This window comes from Lates calcarifer, linkage group LG15 (assembly GCF_001640805.2).
Source record: "Lates calcarifer isolate ASB-BC8 linkage group LG15, TLL_Latcal_v3, whole genome shotgun sequence".
In the NCBI taxonomy this organism is placed as follows: Eukaryota; Metazoa; Chordata; class Actinopteri; family Centropomidae; genus Lates; species Lates calcarifer.
The window spans coordinates 16,805,031-16,824,806 of record NC_066847.1 but is presented as its reverse complement, the minus strand read 5'-3'; the positions used below and the strand labels follow the sequence as shown (position 1 = coordinate 16,824,806).

General features: G+C 38.9%; 1 protein-coding gene across 10 annotated transcripts in view; it reads right to left on the bottom strand.

Moving 5' to 3' along the window:
* adgrb1a (adhesion G protein-coupled receptor B1a) overlaps positions 1-19,776 on the bottom strand; it is a 134,165-nt gene that overhangs the window by 23,873 nt on the left and 90,516 nt on the right. For all 10 annotated transcript variants that reach the window (XM_018665706.1, XM_018665703.1, XM_051076082.1 and 7 more), the window contains 2 exons: positions 10,174-10,300; positions 1,097-1,200 (listed from right to left, as the gene is read on the bottom strand). In XM_018665706.1, the coding sequence (XP_018521222.1) occupies positions 1,097-1,200; positions 10,174-10,300 (231 nt within the window). The remainder of the gene's footprint in view (positions 1-1,096; positions 1,201-10,173; positions 10,301-19,776) is intronic.

Genomic DNA, 19,776 nt, shown 5'->3' with positions numbered 1-19,776 from the left:
GTGAGCTCTGTTTATGTTGAAGAGATCTTATCTTGAGGTGTGAGGCCATGGAAGTCGACTGTACAGTTTGTGGATGGTACTTTACTCAGTCTGTCGCTGGCGGGTAGCTAACATTAGCTAACAGCTGTCTGCAGATATCAGGCTGATGTCAACACAAACAGTGCAGATGAATTAGTGAGCAGACTTTCAGTTTCTGCCCTGTCTGTGCTCACAGTGGTAATTAAAGTGGATGTCTGCAGGCCTACTTAGTTGGAGCATCTGCTACTGACAGTCCATGCATAGCAGTATCGGATAGCATTTAAAAAAACATACATAATGTTGTTGGTTTTTGCACATGTAGACCTATAAAATCTAGGTGTGTCAATGTGTTAGTTTGTATTTGCAAATTCAAGGAAACAACAGTCACTTGTTGAATGTAGGAGAAATTTACATTCTGAGAAATGCTTTAAGCAACATTGGTACTCATCTGATGTTAACTGTATCCTCAAGAATCAAACTGAATTGAATCAAATTGAATTGAAGTGAGTGGAATCTGGACTTTGAGAATTGAAATCCAATTGAATGAGGAGATCAGTGCTGACGCTGAAGTGCAGTGAGCTGCCTTCTCTCGACAAAAGCTAGTTTAAAATGGAGAAGGCTTGAATGTCAGAACCTCGTCTAAGGTGTGATTCTGGACATATTGACCGACTGCTGCATGCAGTCTCAGCAGCCCAGCTGGACTCCAACATTAAGAGAACTTTGCCTTCAGATGGAATGTTTTTATATGAAAAATTCATATGAATGACTCGTTCACAGTTTTCATGAAGTTTATTAATGTTTTTTTGTTCAGTTGGAGGAGAAGTAAACTAAATCATTAACTGTTGTTTCTGATTAGAGAACAAAGAGGATTCTACTGATTCAAGTATGTTCTCAAGAGTTTTACTGCTCAAACAGCAGCAGATATGTTTTCTATTGAAACTTCTTATCAAGAACATGCTAAAAGACTAATTTTCTCTTGTCCATTAAAACTTTCTGTTTGTTAATGCTGTTAAATGTTCCCCCTGGCATTACACATAGCCCAGTGCTAATGTTTCCGGTACAAGCCGTATTATCTCACCTCCAGACGGACACATAGATGATGATAAGTAGCAATAATGTCAGTGAAGACACTCCACAACCCACAATCAGTGTCACAGACGGGAGCTGTGTCTTATCCATGTTCTGAAAAAAAGGAAGAGAATACAGAGGAAGAATGTTGGTGGTTACATCTTCAAACGTTATGACACAATCAAGATTCATTGGTTGATCAAATTAGCAGATCGTGTCTGCTCTCTAATTAATTACACACAAAAATTCTGTATGAGAAAAACTTGAAAACCATCACTACCAACAAAGCTGATGAGAAACTTTGGCAGGGTCTTGTAGATCTGTAGTGTGTACAGACTTTGACAGGAGCTGTCAGCAGATGAATGCAAAAGTGGAAAAACTCCCAGTTGGCTTGATCTTCTAAGAGCTCACCTCCTAACTGGGTCATTCATGGTTCAAATGCAGTGGACTACATTTTCTTTAACATCACTTCAGTCTCTCTGCTGCTTTTCAGTGGGCAAAGGTTCACACTGCAGCTCAAATGTCTCATCAAACTGCAAAACACTGGTTTATTTTTTTATCAGACTGGTCAGACAGAATTATGTCAGTGAGCTCCTCTTATTGTGGTCTTCATTATGAGGATACAGACTGTATCAACATGCAGTCTGTACCTACATATCTGATAAAACCCGGACTAATAGACCCAATCACAGCTTCATTCCTACAGCAGTACACACTCTGAACAGACTTAAATACACAAAATGAATGTTTCTTTTACTCATGTGCAACATTCTTAACTTGCAGTTTTTAATTGCACTTTGATGCTCTGTTTCACTGTCCTAGCTGCTCTGTTTCAAATGTGTTGCACATCTGACCTCAGCCAGCATCACTGAGGATGTGAGGTTGGATTTGCTCAGAGGTGTGATCTGTTGCAAACCAAACCCAGGAGGGATGTCATGGTGTACTGATACTTCTTCAAGTTCAGTTTACTGGAGAACTACTGGAGGTTAATAAAAAATAGCAGCAACCCATCATAAACAGTATGAATAGTGCTCTTTCAAAACAAACAGAAAAACCCACCAGGACTAGAAAATAAATGAATATGAAAACCGATGATTAAAACTCAAAGGCTAAGGGTATAACATTTCACCAAATTAAAAGCCAGATAAAAAATGTAGGTTTTGCCATTCTGATATCCAGAGGCAGTGTGTGCCACAGTTTAGAGATGTAAAAACAGAAGGCAACCTTGCTGGTATTTTTATGGAACACATGTGGAACATTTAAAAGGTAAACTATAGAGAACCTGGTGATTCAGATAGAGCTGTTGTACAGGGGGGACATGGTCACATACTCTTTATAAACAGGTAAAATAATTCTTTGTGGTTTGTGTTTTAAACTGTTTGCTGAAACCATCCAACATTGAGTGCAGTTTTTCTCCTCAGGTCTAAAAGAATCTTTTCCTCATTTAGTGTTGACGTATAGTGTATAGTGTTTTTACCCATTCATGCATGTCCATGAGAGAGGCAAATTTACATATATATATATATATATATATATATATATATATATATATATATATATATATATATATATGTGTGTGTGTGTGTGTGTGTGTGTGTGGTGTAGAGAGTGAGAGAGAGAAAAGATAGATATATAAAAGCACAGGCACGCAGTGTACACGCAGTGTACATGCAGGTATCTGGACTAGCACTGGGACGTTGACATTGACAGGCTAGCTGCTTTTTAGGCCCCAGTTACAGAGCAAGGTGACTTCAAGGTGATTCATGAATAAACCACAAAACCTCAAATCAATAGTAACACACACACACACGCATACATACACATACACACACACACACACACACACACCCCCCTAGTGATGTGTGCCAAGTCAGCTTTACAAAATGAACATGCACACAGGACTGACTTGCTTTCGTATCCTGACAACTGACAGCTAAACACCATCCCCTTGCTACAGCAGACATTGTATTGGTTGCCATGGCAACGCAGCACCGTGGCATCAGCAGCTGCAGCAGTGTGCGTGGATGTTGTGTAAGGCTGTGTGTTTATCCCTGTGCTGCTTGTTGTATTTCAGTTTGTCAATACTCATTAAATATAGGCATGATAATTAAAAAAGATTTTTCTTCAGCTTATTTTCTCTCTAGATGCACATTTTAAAAAATCAAGTTCCTTTATCTTTAACCTTTGCAAACAAAAACGAAAACTTCCTCAGATCTAATTAATAAACAGTTAATCACAGAAAGTAATGTAGTATACAAAAATATACAAGGAAAAGTACAAAGTACTCACAGAGCCTCTCACATCACTAACCTTCGAGCCCCTTGATACAAAGCATTCTTTCACTGCATCAGAAGATACAAGCTCTTCATTCTGCTTGGCACAATAGAGCCCCTGCCACAGAAGCCTCCAGTAATGTGGTCAAATATAATATAACATGTCAAAAAACTTGATCCTTATTCTACATTACCTAGTATATGGAAAATCATTCAACTGCATAGATAGTACTGTGCAATCACACAATACAATCAGTCCCAAATGCATTACGCAGCATGACAATGACCGCAAACATGCAGCCACATTCATAAAGAACTATCTTCAGTGACAAGGCGTCCGATGCTATGGCCCAGCTGTGCTGGAGTGAGTCTTGAAGCTGGGGGACAACCAGCTCCAGATGACATAACAGGTTAATGAGCTTTCAATTTCAGCCTAGCTTACTGTTTTTGATTTGATTTTTATCAAGGTACTTCCAGATTAAAATGGCAGCTTCTTTTTTTTTAAGCACACTGGTCAGCCAACAAGTGGTGAGTTCTCTCTCTCTCTCTCTCTCTCTCTCTCTCTCTCTCTCACACACACACACACACACAAATGCAGCATCCTTCACCTCATAAAGGTAAGCTTTGACAAAATAGTAGGCTATGTGTAGGTGTAGCTCTATAGCCTGGGTGCAGAGAGATGTGTGATGGATGTAGGTTACTTTATAATTTGGTAAAGTACCTGGACCTGCACCCTCTGGTGAGTGTGTGTGTGTGTGTATGTTTGAGAGAGTGAGAGAGAGAGTGACAGCGAGAGGGGAAGAGAAGGTGGATTGTAATCGCAGGCTATTGCATGCAATGTTTCTGTGAGTTATTTATAACTCTGTTGCTGCTTTGTCACTTTTTTGATCCGACATGCCCAAAAATGTCACTCTAAATCACAAATGTCAAAATCATAATGGTGCAAGGAGAAAAGTCACGGGACCACCGAAGGCAGGTGCATGTATTATCTGACAACAATGAAGGAAAATTTCATGGCAATCCATCTGATACTTATTGACATATTTCAGTCTGGACCAAAGCAGCACACCAACATTTCTATCCCTACAGCCAGTAACAATGACAGTATTCTCCAAAAGAAAGCAAAAGATAACCACGTTATTTGCAGAGGTAATAATCAAAGCCCAGTGTCTCTGCACACAACAATCTATTCCTAATGCTAATGCTAGTGTGTGTCATGACCAGATAAAGAAAGTTTAGGTTACATGGGGGGCCAGTTTAAAGAAACCTCACCTCACCTCACCCCCCCCACCCCACCCCCCACCCTCAATGGGAGATAATTGGCTGAGTTTACAGCCTGTCTTGTCTCCAGGTTTGATGTGTGTGCTGGGGCCAAGTTAATTAAATCCCCCTGATTAATCTGCACTGCAGCAAGTTCCTTCTCTAAAAGCAAAGGGGGGAGAGAAAATATTAGGAGTGCAGTGGAATGGCAAGGCGTCTGCTGAGACAGACAAACTTTTACTTCCTCCTCAGCCAATGACAAAGCTCAACTGGAAGTCTCACGCAGTGTCCAAATGAGAGCAGTACCATCCAAAATAAAGTGACCAGACTGCATTATTCCACATCAGTAGAGACAGAGACGTTCTAGCTACCACCACTGCTGAGGAGCAGCACGGGATGTCATCTCCTCCAGAAATCTATCACATGAAGCTGTTGCCAATATTAACAGTAAACAAATATGACTGCAAGTTGCACTGCTATCAGCTATACAAGAGAATGGATAAATTGGATGATAAAGCTACTGATCCAAATACTATCAAAGAAAAGTCATTGAAGCGCCCTCAGTGGGATGTCTTGTAAATCTAATCAGTCAAATAAAGTAAGAATCATAAATGTTAATAAAAATAGAAAATTATAATCTGGGTCAAACAGTTTATTGGTAAACTAACAACTACATTGGCTAATTGATTGGTATTTATCATGCAGAAATCTTTCTCAGATGTGAACTTTGCTGCTTTTCACTGTTACATATCATGTATGCTGAATATAATTTGCAGACATCACTGAAGAATTGTTATGGGCATTTCACATCACTTTTTTTTGCAGACAAAACAGTTAATCAGAGAAAATAATCAGCAAATAAAACAAAACATGTTAATAAAGATTGTAAGTGCAAATAACATAATAACATATTTTTTCAACAAGTTAACAAATGTAACTGTCCTAGAATGACCCACATTAGGAGCTGAGATAAACACGCATGTGGAGCAGTTATTACATAAATTTCACATATCAGCATTCATAACAAACTTTCCCAATTAAAGGGCATATTATACTTTATACTTCTGGGTCACTCTCATGACTCCCATGAAGTCTGGCTGTGGTTAGCCTAGCTCAGCATGCAGACTGGAAACAGGAGGAAACAGCTAGCCTGGTTCTGTAAAAAGGTCCTACATATATCTACTAACACCTCCAGCTGAGTGCAATAAAATGTCTGTCACTGCTCTTGGCTGAGAGACCTGTACTTGACCCCTGAGAACACCACAACTTTGGACAAAGGAGATGTATTAGTGAGCTTAAAAGGTGCTGGCAGGCGATTATCCCCCTGTACAGCCACAAAAATGAAGAGTGAGCAGACAAGACAGCAATTAAGTACAAAATGTTTTGTTGGTTATATTTGCAACTCTGAACGTGGCCCAGTATGTGTACTGATCAATCTTTTTAAGAGAGGGATAATGAAATGAAACGTTATGTGTAATGAAACTAGCATTCAGGTGACATACCTCATTGACATCACTTATCTTCTATACAGCATCAGGCTTTGCATTTGAAACAGCAGTGTTGTAATTTTTCATGTACACACATTTTTAATTCCATTGAACATTTTTGTACATTTCAGTCCAGCTAAACAGGACAGCTACAGTATATCTATATGCCATAGATATTTTTGAAGCCCCTTCAAAGATGAAACACAAATGTATAGTGCATGCTGAGAATCTGACACTCTGGTGACCTGAAACCCAGCAGTCCTTTCTTATTTGTTTCTCTAACAAAGTGAGCTAATTGGCCAAAAAGGCTTGTCACAGCATCTAGGCTCCTGACAGCACATTGTAACTAAGGAAGGTTTGCACAGACTCACACCACTGCAAATGATAAAAGCAAAAGCATGTTCATTCATTCTCTTTTTGTTCAACACACACATTATTTTTATTTTTAATTTTGTTTTCCTTTGGGGTGGGCAGTGTTTCTGACTGTAGTGCATTTTTCTCTGTTTTTTCCTTCTAAAAGCCTGCAGCGAAGTTGGACTGAGCAAAATGGGCACGAGAGGTGGCAGCAAGAGAGTAAATGATGTAGTAAGCACAGGGAAAGAGGGGGAGCTAAAACATAATGCAGCCTCAGACCATGAAAAATGGTGTGATGAAATGACTGAGGAATAGAGAATGGAGAGATAGGAGGAGGAGAGGAGCAAAGGGGGAAGATGGAGAGGAAAAAAGAGGTTGGGGTGTTTGTCATGCTGAGGCTGTAGGAAGCTAGCTGCAGACAGAGCGGCTGGGCCATTTAAAAGCTACTGTTTGTTGCAGTAGGCGTAATTAGCATGGTGGCCATGGCTGTCTCACAAAATAATAGAATGTGGGGGAAGGGATGGCAGCATGAGGAGGGGGGAATTGCCTTTTCCTCCATTTCTGGCAGAAGAAGCTATCACACTTTTGCTTCCCTCAGGGTGCGAGGAGCCTCCAGTCTGCTGCCGTCTGCACAGGTGGAGGCAGGCTGCAAGGAGGACAGCAAACTGAGGGAGCCCCATTACTGGTTCACCTATGATGAGCTGATGTTCATATTTCAAAGATGCACTTGTACCTGAATAAGCTTAATCAACAACCATGCTAGCCGCTCTGTGAGGCTCTACTTATTGTAGGCACAACAATGCTTTAAGGTTTATGCTAATGTTAGCGTGGCAACCTGCTCACAATGATAATGCAAGCAAGCAACAACAATGTTTTTCCCATGTTCATCATCTTAGTTTACCATCTTAGCATGCTAACCTTGGCTAACTAAATAACTGGTGGTTAAGACATCACCAAAGTTATTACAATTCCTCCGCAGAGGATCAGAAATATTTGTGCTAAATTTTATGGCAAGGTGTCAAAACATTTCACTCAAAACCATAAATATCATCAGATCAACAATGTTAGTAGGCTTCATCCTCTGATAACCATTAGTCAATCCATCTGGTAGATGTTGGGATATTTCTCAAGGTAAGTGACAACTTTGACCAACAGGTGGCCCTAGTGAAAAGTTGAGAGACAACTACTAATCTGTGCCAAATTTTGCACAAATAATAGCTGTCCTTTCAATGTCTGGAGTCTTTTCTAGTTCCAGAAAGACAAACACAGAGCCAGACTAACCCTTAAAGGGCCCTTTATCACCCCTGACTAAAGACAACGATAAAGATAAAGCTGAAACATTTAATCCATTAATTAATTATCTGATCAAAATACAATTTATAAATTATTATAATAAAATGCCAAACATTCAGTGTTCCCCGCCTTTCAAATGTCAGAATTTGCTGCTCTTTGTCTTTGTGATCAGATATTGGATATTGTTCTGAACTGTTGGTGGGACAAAGCAAGAAATCTGAGGACATCACCCTGGACGTTAGGAAATGACATTTTTCACTGTCCACTGACATTTTTATTAATTAAACAATCAAATGAAAAAGTGAATGGAAGTTTAATAAATAATGAAAATAATCTTTAGTTGCATCCTTAAGCACAGCGTCAAATGGGATGACCCGAGCATTGACGCTGTCTGCCTATAGCAAAATTAAATTGGATCCCCTTAATAAATTTGTGTCTAACTCAAAGTTTCAAAAACAGCAACAAGCAATTATTTACAATATGTAATAGACGTACTTTCTCAATTAACCCAATGGTTATTTGGTCTATAAAATGTAAGAGGAGTCAAAGGTGTCCAACTCAATTTCATGGCGTCCAAAGTGAAGCCATCACATCCCTCGTATTCTCTGATTAGCAGTCTAAAACCCAAACACATTCAATATATCATGTTAGAACACACAGAGATCAGTAGAACACTTTGGAGAAGCGGGACACATGGAATGTTCTCCCCTGACAAATGGTTAAGATGGTGAATTGATTAACAAACTGAAACTCCAGCCAACACCTCTGCAGCTCAGACAGAACCAAACTGAAGCTTAAGACCTAAGGCTGATACAGAGACGTAAATGTGTTACTTGTGGTTTCAGGACATGTTGCATTATGGGACTACTTCTTGGAAAACAGCAGCCTAACACAGTGAAGCTAGGTATGGTCCCATTTTCATCAGGCATGTACAGAAACCTATATGAAAACATTTGATTACTAAAGCTGATGAGTAAACTGTGCTACAAGAATAGTTCCAGCACTTAACTCTAGCCAAAACCTCAGACCAGCATGTTTACTTTTCTGTTTGTGCACATATTAAACAAAGCTAATCAGTGAAGTTTAGAGGTGATGATAGACATAAACTAGCCATGTCCTTACTCCAGCTACTTAATGCATAAGACTATTTCCAAAAATGCTGAACTAATCCTTAAAACTGTCATGGAACAATTCTTATCAGCCATCTAAGCTGACGAGCTAATACTTCAGCACTGAGAGCACAGAGCACAAATGGAACACACCACTGCAGCCTCTCAGCATGAAGACTGCCATTGCTGAAGCCATCAAACCATGCAGTACCTTCACTTACCTGGTTCTGTTTGAATTTACAACCACAACTATCTTGAACAGCAGAATCAGACACAGTATCATATGTGCTTGACTCAAGGTGGTAAAGCCAAAGTGTTTTATCAGTGTAATCCACAGCTTCCCCTGGCCTAGCCTTCCTTCTAGGCCATGCAGGCAGCAGGATGAACAGCACACTGCCTCCTATGTCTTTAAGAGAACCTCAGTGCCCATGCTGTTACCAGGGCAACTAGAGAACAAATTGCTTCCGAGGCAATTTCCAGTCTAATAATAACTAATCGCACTCAATGAAGATTCCCCACAAAGACACTGCCCTTTCCCTAAGGAAACTAGGGCATGTTTGAGTCACTGGGAGTCTGTTGTGATTTAAAAATAAATAAATAAATAAAATGAAATATTCCATTATTCCATTCCATTATCACACTGATTGCTAGCTTGCTGTGTCCAGTTGCAGCCATGATGCAAAGGAAGTGTGTTCTACAGCCCACTGCAGCTCCAAGTCTAATTAAAATGTGTCTTTCTTTTTCGTACGTGCTATTGAATTGCCATGCAGCATGATCTCTATGGGGCCTGGTAACCATGGAGACACCGGTGACAGTATAATATGTTAAAAATGCTAATATGAACATCAGTAGTTGGTGCTCACATGAAATGAGAAGAGTGAAGGTGTGGGGGTACATGCAGGTGATCATCAGCTATAACATCATCTTAAAGCCCACTCACCATGTCATGTATGGATATCTGTATTTTACGTCTGTCAGCTTAATGCACAGCGCTGCCCTTCCTGTGTGGATTTCCTCTGAGAACGCATGAACAGCGTATCTTCTTCTAGGTGCTAACTGACCCCCACCCCCCAAAAAAAAGATCTATAAAGCTTATAATAACCTTTTGCAGCATGACTTTGGCATGTCGAGACAGAGAGAAGGAGAGGGGGAGGGAGGGAGAGAGGGAGGATCTGTTGATATGTAATGACAATGACGCCCTTTTTTGAAAAAAAAAAAAAAAAGCAGATGGATTCACACAAAACCCCACAAAAACACACCGTCTCCGATACCTTAAACGCCAACGAAGTCAAGGGAGGTTGTCGCACTTACCATTTCGGGATTTAGCCGTGCTAAAATGGCGAAGGTGGACAGTCTGTCACACACGCATTTGGTTCTGAATGAGTCGACTAGCACGGTTTTGCAGCCCCTGGCAGACCAGGATCCCAGCAGAGAGGAGCTGAACGGGAGAAAAACACACACATACACACGCGCGCACACAGACACACACAGACACGCACACGCACACACACGCACACAAACACACACACACACACACACACAAGCGATGCGGTGAATAGAGACAGTCCCGGCAAAAGAAATAAGAAAGCGGTTCAAATCCCACCGCGTTACAGCGGCTATTTAATCCACTTTACATCTCCGCCGGTTGCAGGCGAAGGCGCAGAGAGCGAAGTGAAAGGGTGATGAGGAGACTGTGTGGCGGCGTGCTGCAGATGTCTGCCTGGACACATTACAACAACATCCCCAAACAGCCCATGTATTATTATTATCATTACTATTCGTATATTTTGTTATTATTATTATTATTATTATTATTATTATATAGTAGTACTATATTCATAAGTTGGCAATATGGTAAGATACAAAACATAATTAGCCTACCACACCCCATCTATAAATAACTACACCCATAATTATTATGGGTGTGTTTTAAAATACTCCTATTTAGAAAAAAAAAAAAAGAGAAAGAAAAAAGTGAAGGGCTGCTGCTACACTACATGATATGGTGTGGTACTGTTGGATTCTGGCTTTTACAGTCAAAATTATATGATAGTATAATATGACTTTGTTAATCTCAATTCAATGTGTTCACAGTTAAATTTCTGACTTACTTAAATTACAAACAAAAAATAATATTTTGACTAGTGTCTCATAGTTACGACTTGATTTTTTTTTTTGTCATTTCATTTTTTTTTCTTTTCCTGGTGGAAGTGTACCGAGCTCCTCTAGTGACATTTGAAAGAAAAAACTGTGTATCTATAATATATTATGTGACCACGACTTAATAACGTATGGGAATCAGATCCTATCCTAATCTCTTGCTGATAATTACTCCATGACTAACGGCAAGTGACTAAAGTATGTCACTGTAATTTATTCCAAGGTTAAACTAAGGTGAAATCAAGTTAAAATTGTCCATGTTTGCTTACTGATGATAGCCCTCGCAGTGAGTCAATAAACAACTGACCGATAATAATTTTATTGTGGCCATGACTCAATGATCTTGTTCCCACGCATTAAGAGAGTCGTTGAATTGGAACAAGATCTTGTTCCCACATGTAACGTATAGGTGGGCATGCAATATTTTTAAAAATATATTTTAGAAATGGGTAACAGAGTTTTGAAGTTACAAATGATTTGATTTTAAAGTGACACTCATATTATTTCTTAAATAAAATAATAAAGTGGATCAATTAATTCTATAATAAGCTATCACAGTTCCTACATAGTGTTTACTTTACACTATTAGTAGATTGTATAGGACAAATGATCAAATAACCAATCGAGCAAGAAATGCCAAAATCTTGTCGAAGGCCAGATAAAAAATAAAAGCAATACATACAAGACAGTAAGATACCAACATGTCTTTGACACTGACTAAATTCCAGTGACGTGCAGTCAGTCATCAGTAATGCTCCACTCTGTACACAGAAAGTCAGCAGTTTAAAAGTGTTTAGCTGGTGAATCAAAGCAGTCTGACATAGTGTCACTGTAGGGTTTGGTAACTTGACACCTCTGCCAATTAGACAGCAAAACTCCATTTGACTCTGCTGCTGACACAGACTGGCCATACATTAGTCTGCTTCAGTGCACAGAGAAATTAAGCAAATAAGTCAAATTGATTAAAAAGCAGCCAAGTGTTATCAATTAACAACAGGCAGCAGACTCCAATTCTCCTCACATAAATTTACATTGACTTGATTGACTTGAATTTACATGGACTTGATTGAGGAGCATGCGGGTTTTGACTCAAACTTGTACTCCAGCCATGGAATCCAAATGAATTTGTCAGGCACTGACAATAGCAAGCATTTGAAATGTCAGTCATCATGCAGCTTGTCTGAAAGAAGCTCAGAATAATCTATAGACTGAATTCAGGCCTCACACAGACTAATCAAATACAGGACAAGCAATGAGCCAATTATTTATGTAAATCTTGTAGTTGTATGAGTCTGAACCATAGAATTCTATTTCATAGAAAGTAACTAGCTTCATGTTAGTATGTCAGGTCAAATACTGAAAAAGATTCTGGGAGTGTTCTGCATTGATTATATCATATAATCAACATGATGTTAATACATCTACAGGACTTGCTGGTGTGTGATCAGCATTTTCTAATTTTGTCCTAATGGGACAGTGAATAGACTGCTGACAACTAAAGATGTGGTTTACGGAATTACAAGTGACATTTTGACAGGTGTAATGCCGTATTGATATGGGAGGTGTGGTGCCACTACATGTTGATTGTCAAAGCATGACCTGAAGGAACATTTTCCTCTTTCGTTTTTTTTTTCAGCTCCCACAGACCTCATATTATACATCATCAAGTCCAATTTGACCCCCAAAGTCCACCAGACACAGCTGCTTAATGTTCCAGCTCCACTGCGACTGCCAGAGACGCTGTGCCATTCCAGTCAGTGTGCCAATGTCTACCAGAGGCATGATCAGAGCGTCTTAATTGAGGCTTTTTTATTTGCTCCTCTATCTTTACACTTGAGGTCCCTGTTTCCTAAAAGCATTGTACAGCTAAGATGATCATAATGATTTCTAAAGCTTAAGAGGTGTTTCTTAACAGAAGACACTCTCAGAGATGATTATAGACTAATGAATGCACCCACTATAGGAGGGTAAGGGTAACTTTGGAATGGTAAAACTTAATTAATCAAAGAAACATAAACTATAAATGGCAGCAAGTTGAAAGCTATATGGTTAACTTTACATTAGGCTTTCATATTGATAATTTATTAGACTTTTATTTTGTTGTTGTGTTTATTTTTCTAAGTGGCTGTAACACAAGACTTTCCCAAATTGAGATTAATAAAGTCTATCTATCTATCTATCTATCTATCTATCTATCTATCTATCTATCTATCTATCTATTAGCAGAACACCTTCTGATAATATTTATTATTCTGGAAATAAAGATTCAATATATTATAATACAAAAGCCTGGCTGCTTGAAAACTTTGCATTTCTGAAAGGCTTTCCATGGACAACCAAGACCAAAATGTGACAGTGCCATGGCACAACTGAGACACAATGCAACCACCTGCAGTGAACATGCAGGATAACCTCTGTTCCATAGCTGGTTCAAAATCTAACTATATATGGACATATCTGTTTTTCTTGACAACCACTCTTCTGATTGACCTCAAACTTTGCACATATTTGGCTGAGGACCCAAGGAAGTCCAGTAAACAGACAGAGATCCTTCAGAACAACTTCAAGTGTATGTAACTCTACAGGACTGGATAAACACATCCCTTCATTTGAGCGTTCTTTAGGGTTGAGATGTGACTGTGAACGCCATGGACTATGATTCACATCATTATCACACTCAACAAGCCAGAAAGACCTGTGTGGAAGGCTGGATTATGTTATTTGATTATTGATTTGATTATGTTATATGATTATGTTTCTATTTATTCAGATTTTTCTATTAATTTGTCACCAGTCTGTACAAAATCCTAAGAACTGCAAAACCTTAACAACATAAAGATGATGGAGGCTGCAGATTACTCAGAATATTTAACAGTCACATCCTCACACACTCACAGGTCTTATAGGTTCATACACAGTGTGTGTGTGTGTGTGTGTGTGTGTGTGTGCGTGCATTAGCCCGGGAGGTGACTCAGTGTTGACGTTAGCACATCACCTTTAACAGAAATCCAATATATTAGGACTCAGTGCAGTTTCTCTGTATGGCTGACGTGATTAGGCCTCTCTGTGAGCCACACAGTAGCCTGCAGACAGTCTTGCCCCACAGTCTAATTGGATAATTTAGGTGCTGGTGCAGCAGCCCTGCATGGAAGAATGTCCTTTGCCAAGAACAGGCCACGTGGATGAAAAGCAGTCTGCTAGCAAAGAGGAAATATATAATCATGGACTCACAGACTATGCAGAGAGCTTTGATGAGGAAGATTATTGCATGATGTTCACTGGTCATGTTACACATCATTACACATCATGTATGCTAATAGGGATTATCTATGATACAAGAAAAATCAAAGATTTTGGACAGTTCAGCCAATACAGGTGCTCCAAAAACGATTATTTGAGAAATGATGTTTTAAGAATAAATTAGACTTTTCACACATTGCACACATTTACATTTCAGTGTTAGTATGGAGCCTTTCATTGGCATCCTAACAGTGGATCAAATTTTACATTTAATTTAAGGGTTCACTCTCTCACTCGGTTTTACATGTATCTGTGATGGGGAGCATGAGGCAGTCTGTGCATGATGTCATCAAAATGATCTTAACTTGGACTCGGAGACAACAAATTTATAACAGAAACCCTGCATTTAAAATGGGGACATGTCAAGTTACATTATGGGAACATTTTTAAAACTTGTCCCATATACCAGGGACTTCAAATCAGTATGTAAGTGAGTTGCCTTTCAAATGTAGCATGAATTGTTAAGCATTAGGAGTTCATCAAGATAAACAGCTGGTGGCACTAATTCTCTATTTGGTTGCTATTAAACCATTGCAGAAGAAGAGGGTGCCAGAAGATGATGCAATTAAAAGAGCACCAGAGCACCTCAAATGGTGAAAAAATATGGGGATAAACATAATATATAATAAATAAACATTATCATGATATCTCATTATCATTCCACACAGATATGATGCTTTCGTCTGTGGGTATTCTCTGTCTCTTCATTGAAGCTGAATCTTCAGTGAATGTTTAGGTCTTAAGCTTCATGTTCACTAAACTAATCCACTAAAGCCTGTTTCCATCAATTTCCACCAAAACCAAACATAAAAGTTTGTTTTTTTTCTCTCAAATTTTGGGCATTCCAGCATTTTTTTTTTGCACAAAAAAGGTGGATGAAAACCCACCTTATGTCAGCCTCCGCTGCTTCATTTTTAACTGTTCTTTTCTTTCTTTCATGTGTCTTGCAAATCCCCCAACTTTATAGAAGTATGATACCACAATGTGGGAGTATCCTTTTAAATATAAATTTTCCTATTTCAAAATCCTCACAACCCTGAAAGGACAAGATAATGGATGGATGGATATTTCAACATAAGATATGAACATAAAATTAAAATCCCCAGTCAATACACTGACTCAGTGTTACAGTCTACAATATTTGTATCACTTAATTAAAAGTAAAATGACTTTGAAGCATACATTTTTAAGGCTGCTAAAAAATCAATTTTTTCATTTCAGCAACTAGCTGGTGAACACAGTGGAGCATTTAGCAGCTAAATACCAACACAACTCCAAATGAGTGCTAATGTTGCCCTGTGTTTGCAGGCATTTGTCATTCATTATGCATGCCATAACATCTATTTAACTGATGATGGCACTGTACCAAAGTGGCAAATTAATCCAGGTTTGTGCACCAAATTATTTAAAGAGCTAATCAACTCTTTAAGTCATTATTCAGAAAGCTTGATGTTCATAACTTTTGACTACTACTTTTTTCCAAGATGAAGAAGGAGCTCAGGGGTCAGCATGATGATGATGATGTCAACAGTGTTGTGGACCATTTCCCCACCCCTCATATTCAGGGTATTCATCCTCAAACAGCTAGTGAATTGACTGGCATATTAATTAGAATGGATTAGCATGCTCTGAATATAAACAAACTGGACTGTGTACAGTCTGTTCCCTGCAATCCATCTCTTTTGATACATAGGGACAAAAATACCTCTCTCTTCGGAAATCACCCTGTAGTGAATGTTTGAAGTCATGGAAGTCCTGTTTGTTTTCTGTTATTAACATAAAACCACTCAAATCAAAGTTTTTCCAGTAACTGGTCTGTTTTGACCACTGACAGAATTTATGCGACACTGCAGGGCCGCTCTCTGCACATAGCACCCACAGAGGATGGTGGGAACAGGAAAAACATGTTAATATTGCACAGACTTGAATCATTTGGTCAAAAACATTCAGGACTTATCTTCAACCATTACATAAAGTGATGAGAGTGACCTTTTCCTCCCTTTGGTACACAACCATGTCTGCATCACTAGCTTGGTTTGGTTAGAAGAGTAGATTTGTGATAGTAGAATGCAACAAAGAACTCAATGTAACAAACAGCTAATGGGCTTGTGTAAAGATGTCAACACTAATAGGGATGACAAGAATGTTGATGGGATTGGGCAGGTTTTTTGGAGACTGTCTGATTGGTAAAAGTTCTGAAATGATGACAAGCATAAACACAGCAAAAAGGCTCTCTGTTCTAGCTTTGCGTTTACACCTGCTGTTAATAAGTACTTTTGTTGACTTGACTCTGTATGTTCTGTGATTGGATCCCACTAAAAATATGATTAGTGTAGTGAGCATTACAACTTACAAGACAATTACAGACAAAGATACCCAAAGACATCCACAGGACACTTTTTGATAGCCTTGCTTACCCACCTACTGTTATCTACACTATACTGTAAGAGAGTAAGGGAGTGTCTGAGTATACAGTATAATCTGAGCAGATGTTATGCTGAAAGATAATACTCCAACAACAAAAAGTGAGTAAGAAGACATATTTTCATGATAAGATGTTGGTTGTGATTTTATCATGTGCCTGAATATTCATTAACATAAAAACAAAAAGTGAAATTATTGTAGATCACGATGCCAAGTACATTCTGGAATTCTTTTGCAGTAAGGCTGTCACTTTATATTCAGAGCTTAAAGTATTGTGCAAAATGGGGAACAATTAAATACTGGGTTTGTAATCATCTTAAAAATTCACAGTGCAACAGACTGTGTGGAGTGTTAGTGAAATTATTATGCTCTATTATCAGTAAACTGAGCTGTTGTGCACCTTGTGTGAAAGAAAATAGTGAAAAACTAGCAAGCCGTGCTAAACGGATAATTACACCACTCAACCATCTGAGAGGTAATGAGTGGAAGCATTTTGGTAAAATAGTTGGAAAATTATGGATAAAGGTGGATAAGAGTTATGGTAACATTACCATAGCAACAAATTTAAATCTTTAGTGTGGCAGGGTACCTACATTTGCATGTTGTTCCCCATCTGTCTCTCCCTTCATTTCCTGTCAAGTCTCTAATAAAGGCATAACATTTCCCAAGAATTATCATGAAAACTCATTATAATGAATTACCATGAAGCCTAATGGGAAAATCACCCAACAGGACAATCTACCAAACACTTTGTATTCCTATTAGAGTGCTGGAATTGTCAAAGCATACTGATGCCAAATCGCATCTACCTCAAGTATTTCTAGTACATCAGGTAAGACATACTGTAAACAAAACTAAGTAATAATGTCACTGTGAGTGAGAGTGAGACAGGCAGAGAGAAGTTGCTGATGGTCTTGTTATTGATTTCAGGAGATTGAAGCGTAGGGCAAGTGAAGGCCTAGGCTGCTTCACGGCTCTTATCAACATGACAGGGACGCCTCCCCAGATACCAATTTCTTTCCCAAATATTAACTCATTAATCATAGCTGCTGTCCAAGATGGATTTTAATTTTGCATGGAACATGTCTTCCTCCAACCCCACCCCCACACCTAAACACCAAGATTAGATTCTTTGTCCTTGCCATGTTTCTGTCATGGTCTCTCCTACTGTGTTGTCTCTCATGTTTGCAGATGTTGGTGATGTCTGAGAGATGACCACTGTCAAAAACATATAAAACCTTCATCAAATATCCTTGTAACATTTTGATTAAAGCTGCTTTAGACACTATTCACTGAGCTGAGATATCAGATAAAAGCATAACATGGCACAAACAAATACAGGCCACTGTTTCATGACAAAAGCCTGCCAGCAATAGAAGGGATTATACCTTTTGAGTCACTAGTGTTAAGTTTAATGGATGGAAACAGTAAAACCACCTCAGATTATTTAGTGATTATTCTTGTAATTACAGAAATTAGATAAATTGATGCTGTAAAATGCACATTACCCTGACCTTATCAACACGTCAGGTAAGAATTGAGAAAGATGTGAGGTTACAACAACAAATTTAAAAGTGCAGCAGATCTGCACTGGGCCATGAAGCCTCTCAATACTACTGAAAAATATTTAGTGAGGCTACTAAACTTCCAACAGCAGCAAGGAGTACTAGAGGGAGAGATTAAACCTTTTATCTAAAGAGTTAGAATGGAATAAGGTATGCCAAAAAGCTAAAAAAGAAAGCTGTCAAGACATGTAAGACTCATTCAGTTTAAAGTCCTCAATAACCTGACACTATATAGAGTATATTAATTAGGCCTTAAAGATACAGAAAACTGTTGGAAATATCAGAACTCAGAGAGTTTTGGGAACAAGCCTGCAATTGTATGAGGGAGATCACTAGCAATGACTTTGAATTTATCATCATTATTATTATTATTGTTATTATATTTATCATCATTATTTTCTACAAGAAAGAGAGGGAGAGAGAGAGAGAGAGAGAGAGAGAGAGAGAACAAGGTGCCTCACTAAAATTTGACAAACTATGTCAATAGAAATGTGTAATACAGCAATTCAGTTTGTCTTTGATATAAACCTTGATATAAAGTCTGGTTCTCTGCAGTTGAAGTAAATGAAGGCTCCAGTTTAGTTTCTAGTGGTTTAAAATTTTACAGAACACTGTCAGTAATTAAATATCACTATGGACATTGTCTCAACTGTCATTTTAAGTTATATTCATAATCATTCCCAAATCATTTCTGTCTGTGTTTCACTTGTTGTCTTGCTACAGGTGTATATGTGCCCAGCCAAACTTCTTTTAATCCCTCGACTGAGACAGTGAATGTTCTGCTCTTCGTCTGTGGAACACAAGTGTATGCACCCATCTAAATGCAAATGTCCGAAACCACAATGCAATAAGACTGCAAAATGTTTGCCTCTCTTTGCCTCTCTCTTTCCCTCACTCACTGTTCACGCTCTAACACTATTTCTCGTCTTAAACAAATAGGGCACTTAAGACCAAGGAGCAAATGAGAAGTGCTTTGAATGTGGCCACAGAAGCAGTAAAATTGAACATGTATCTTTCACTCTTTCTTTAGCCTCCATGCTCACTGCTCATTCTTTCTCTCTCTCCCTCTCTCTCTGAAAACTCCGAACTGCTCCCTATCGTACATGTTGATGTGTGTGCGTGGGCCGGGAGAAGGAGGAAAGCTGTGAACGACACTTTTAATTTTCCACATGCTGCATCAGTGTCGTCGCAGTGATAGCGTGGGGTTAGCGTTGTCTCAGACAAGAGCTGCCGAGCTGTCCAACACACTCAGCACCCTTTCACTGGGGAGCAGCGCACTGACTTTGTCAAGATTAAAAACACTGCAGCCTGCCATGGAACTTTCAGAGGGAACATGATGTCTCTAAAATGAAAACTAAGGGTACAGGGAACTCCCTAATGTGTTATAGACTACTGTACATGTGGGATTTCCAGTGTTTATGTCATCGATCCTGGAATAATTACCAATAGGATCTGGACCACTCAG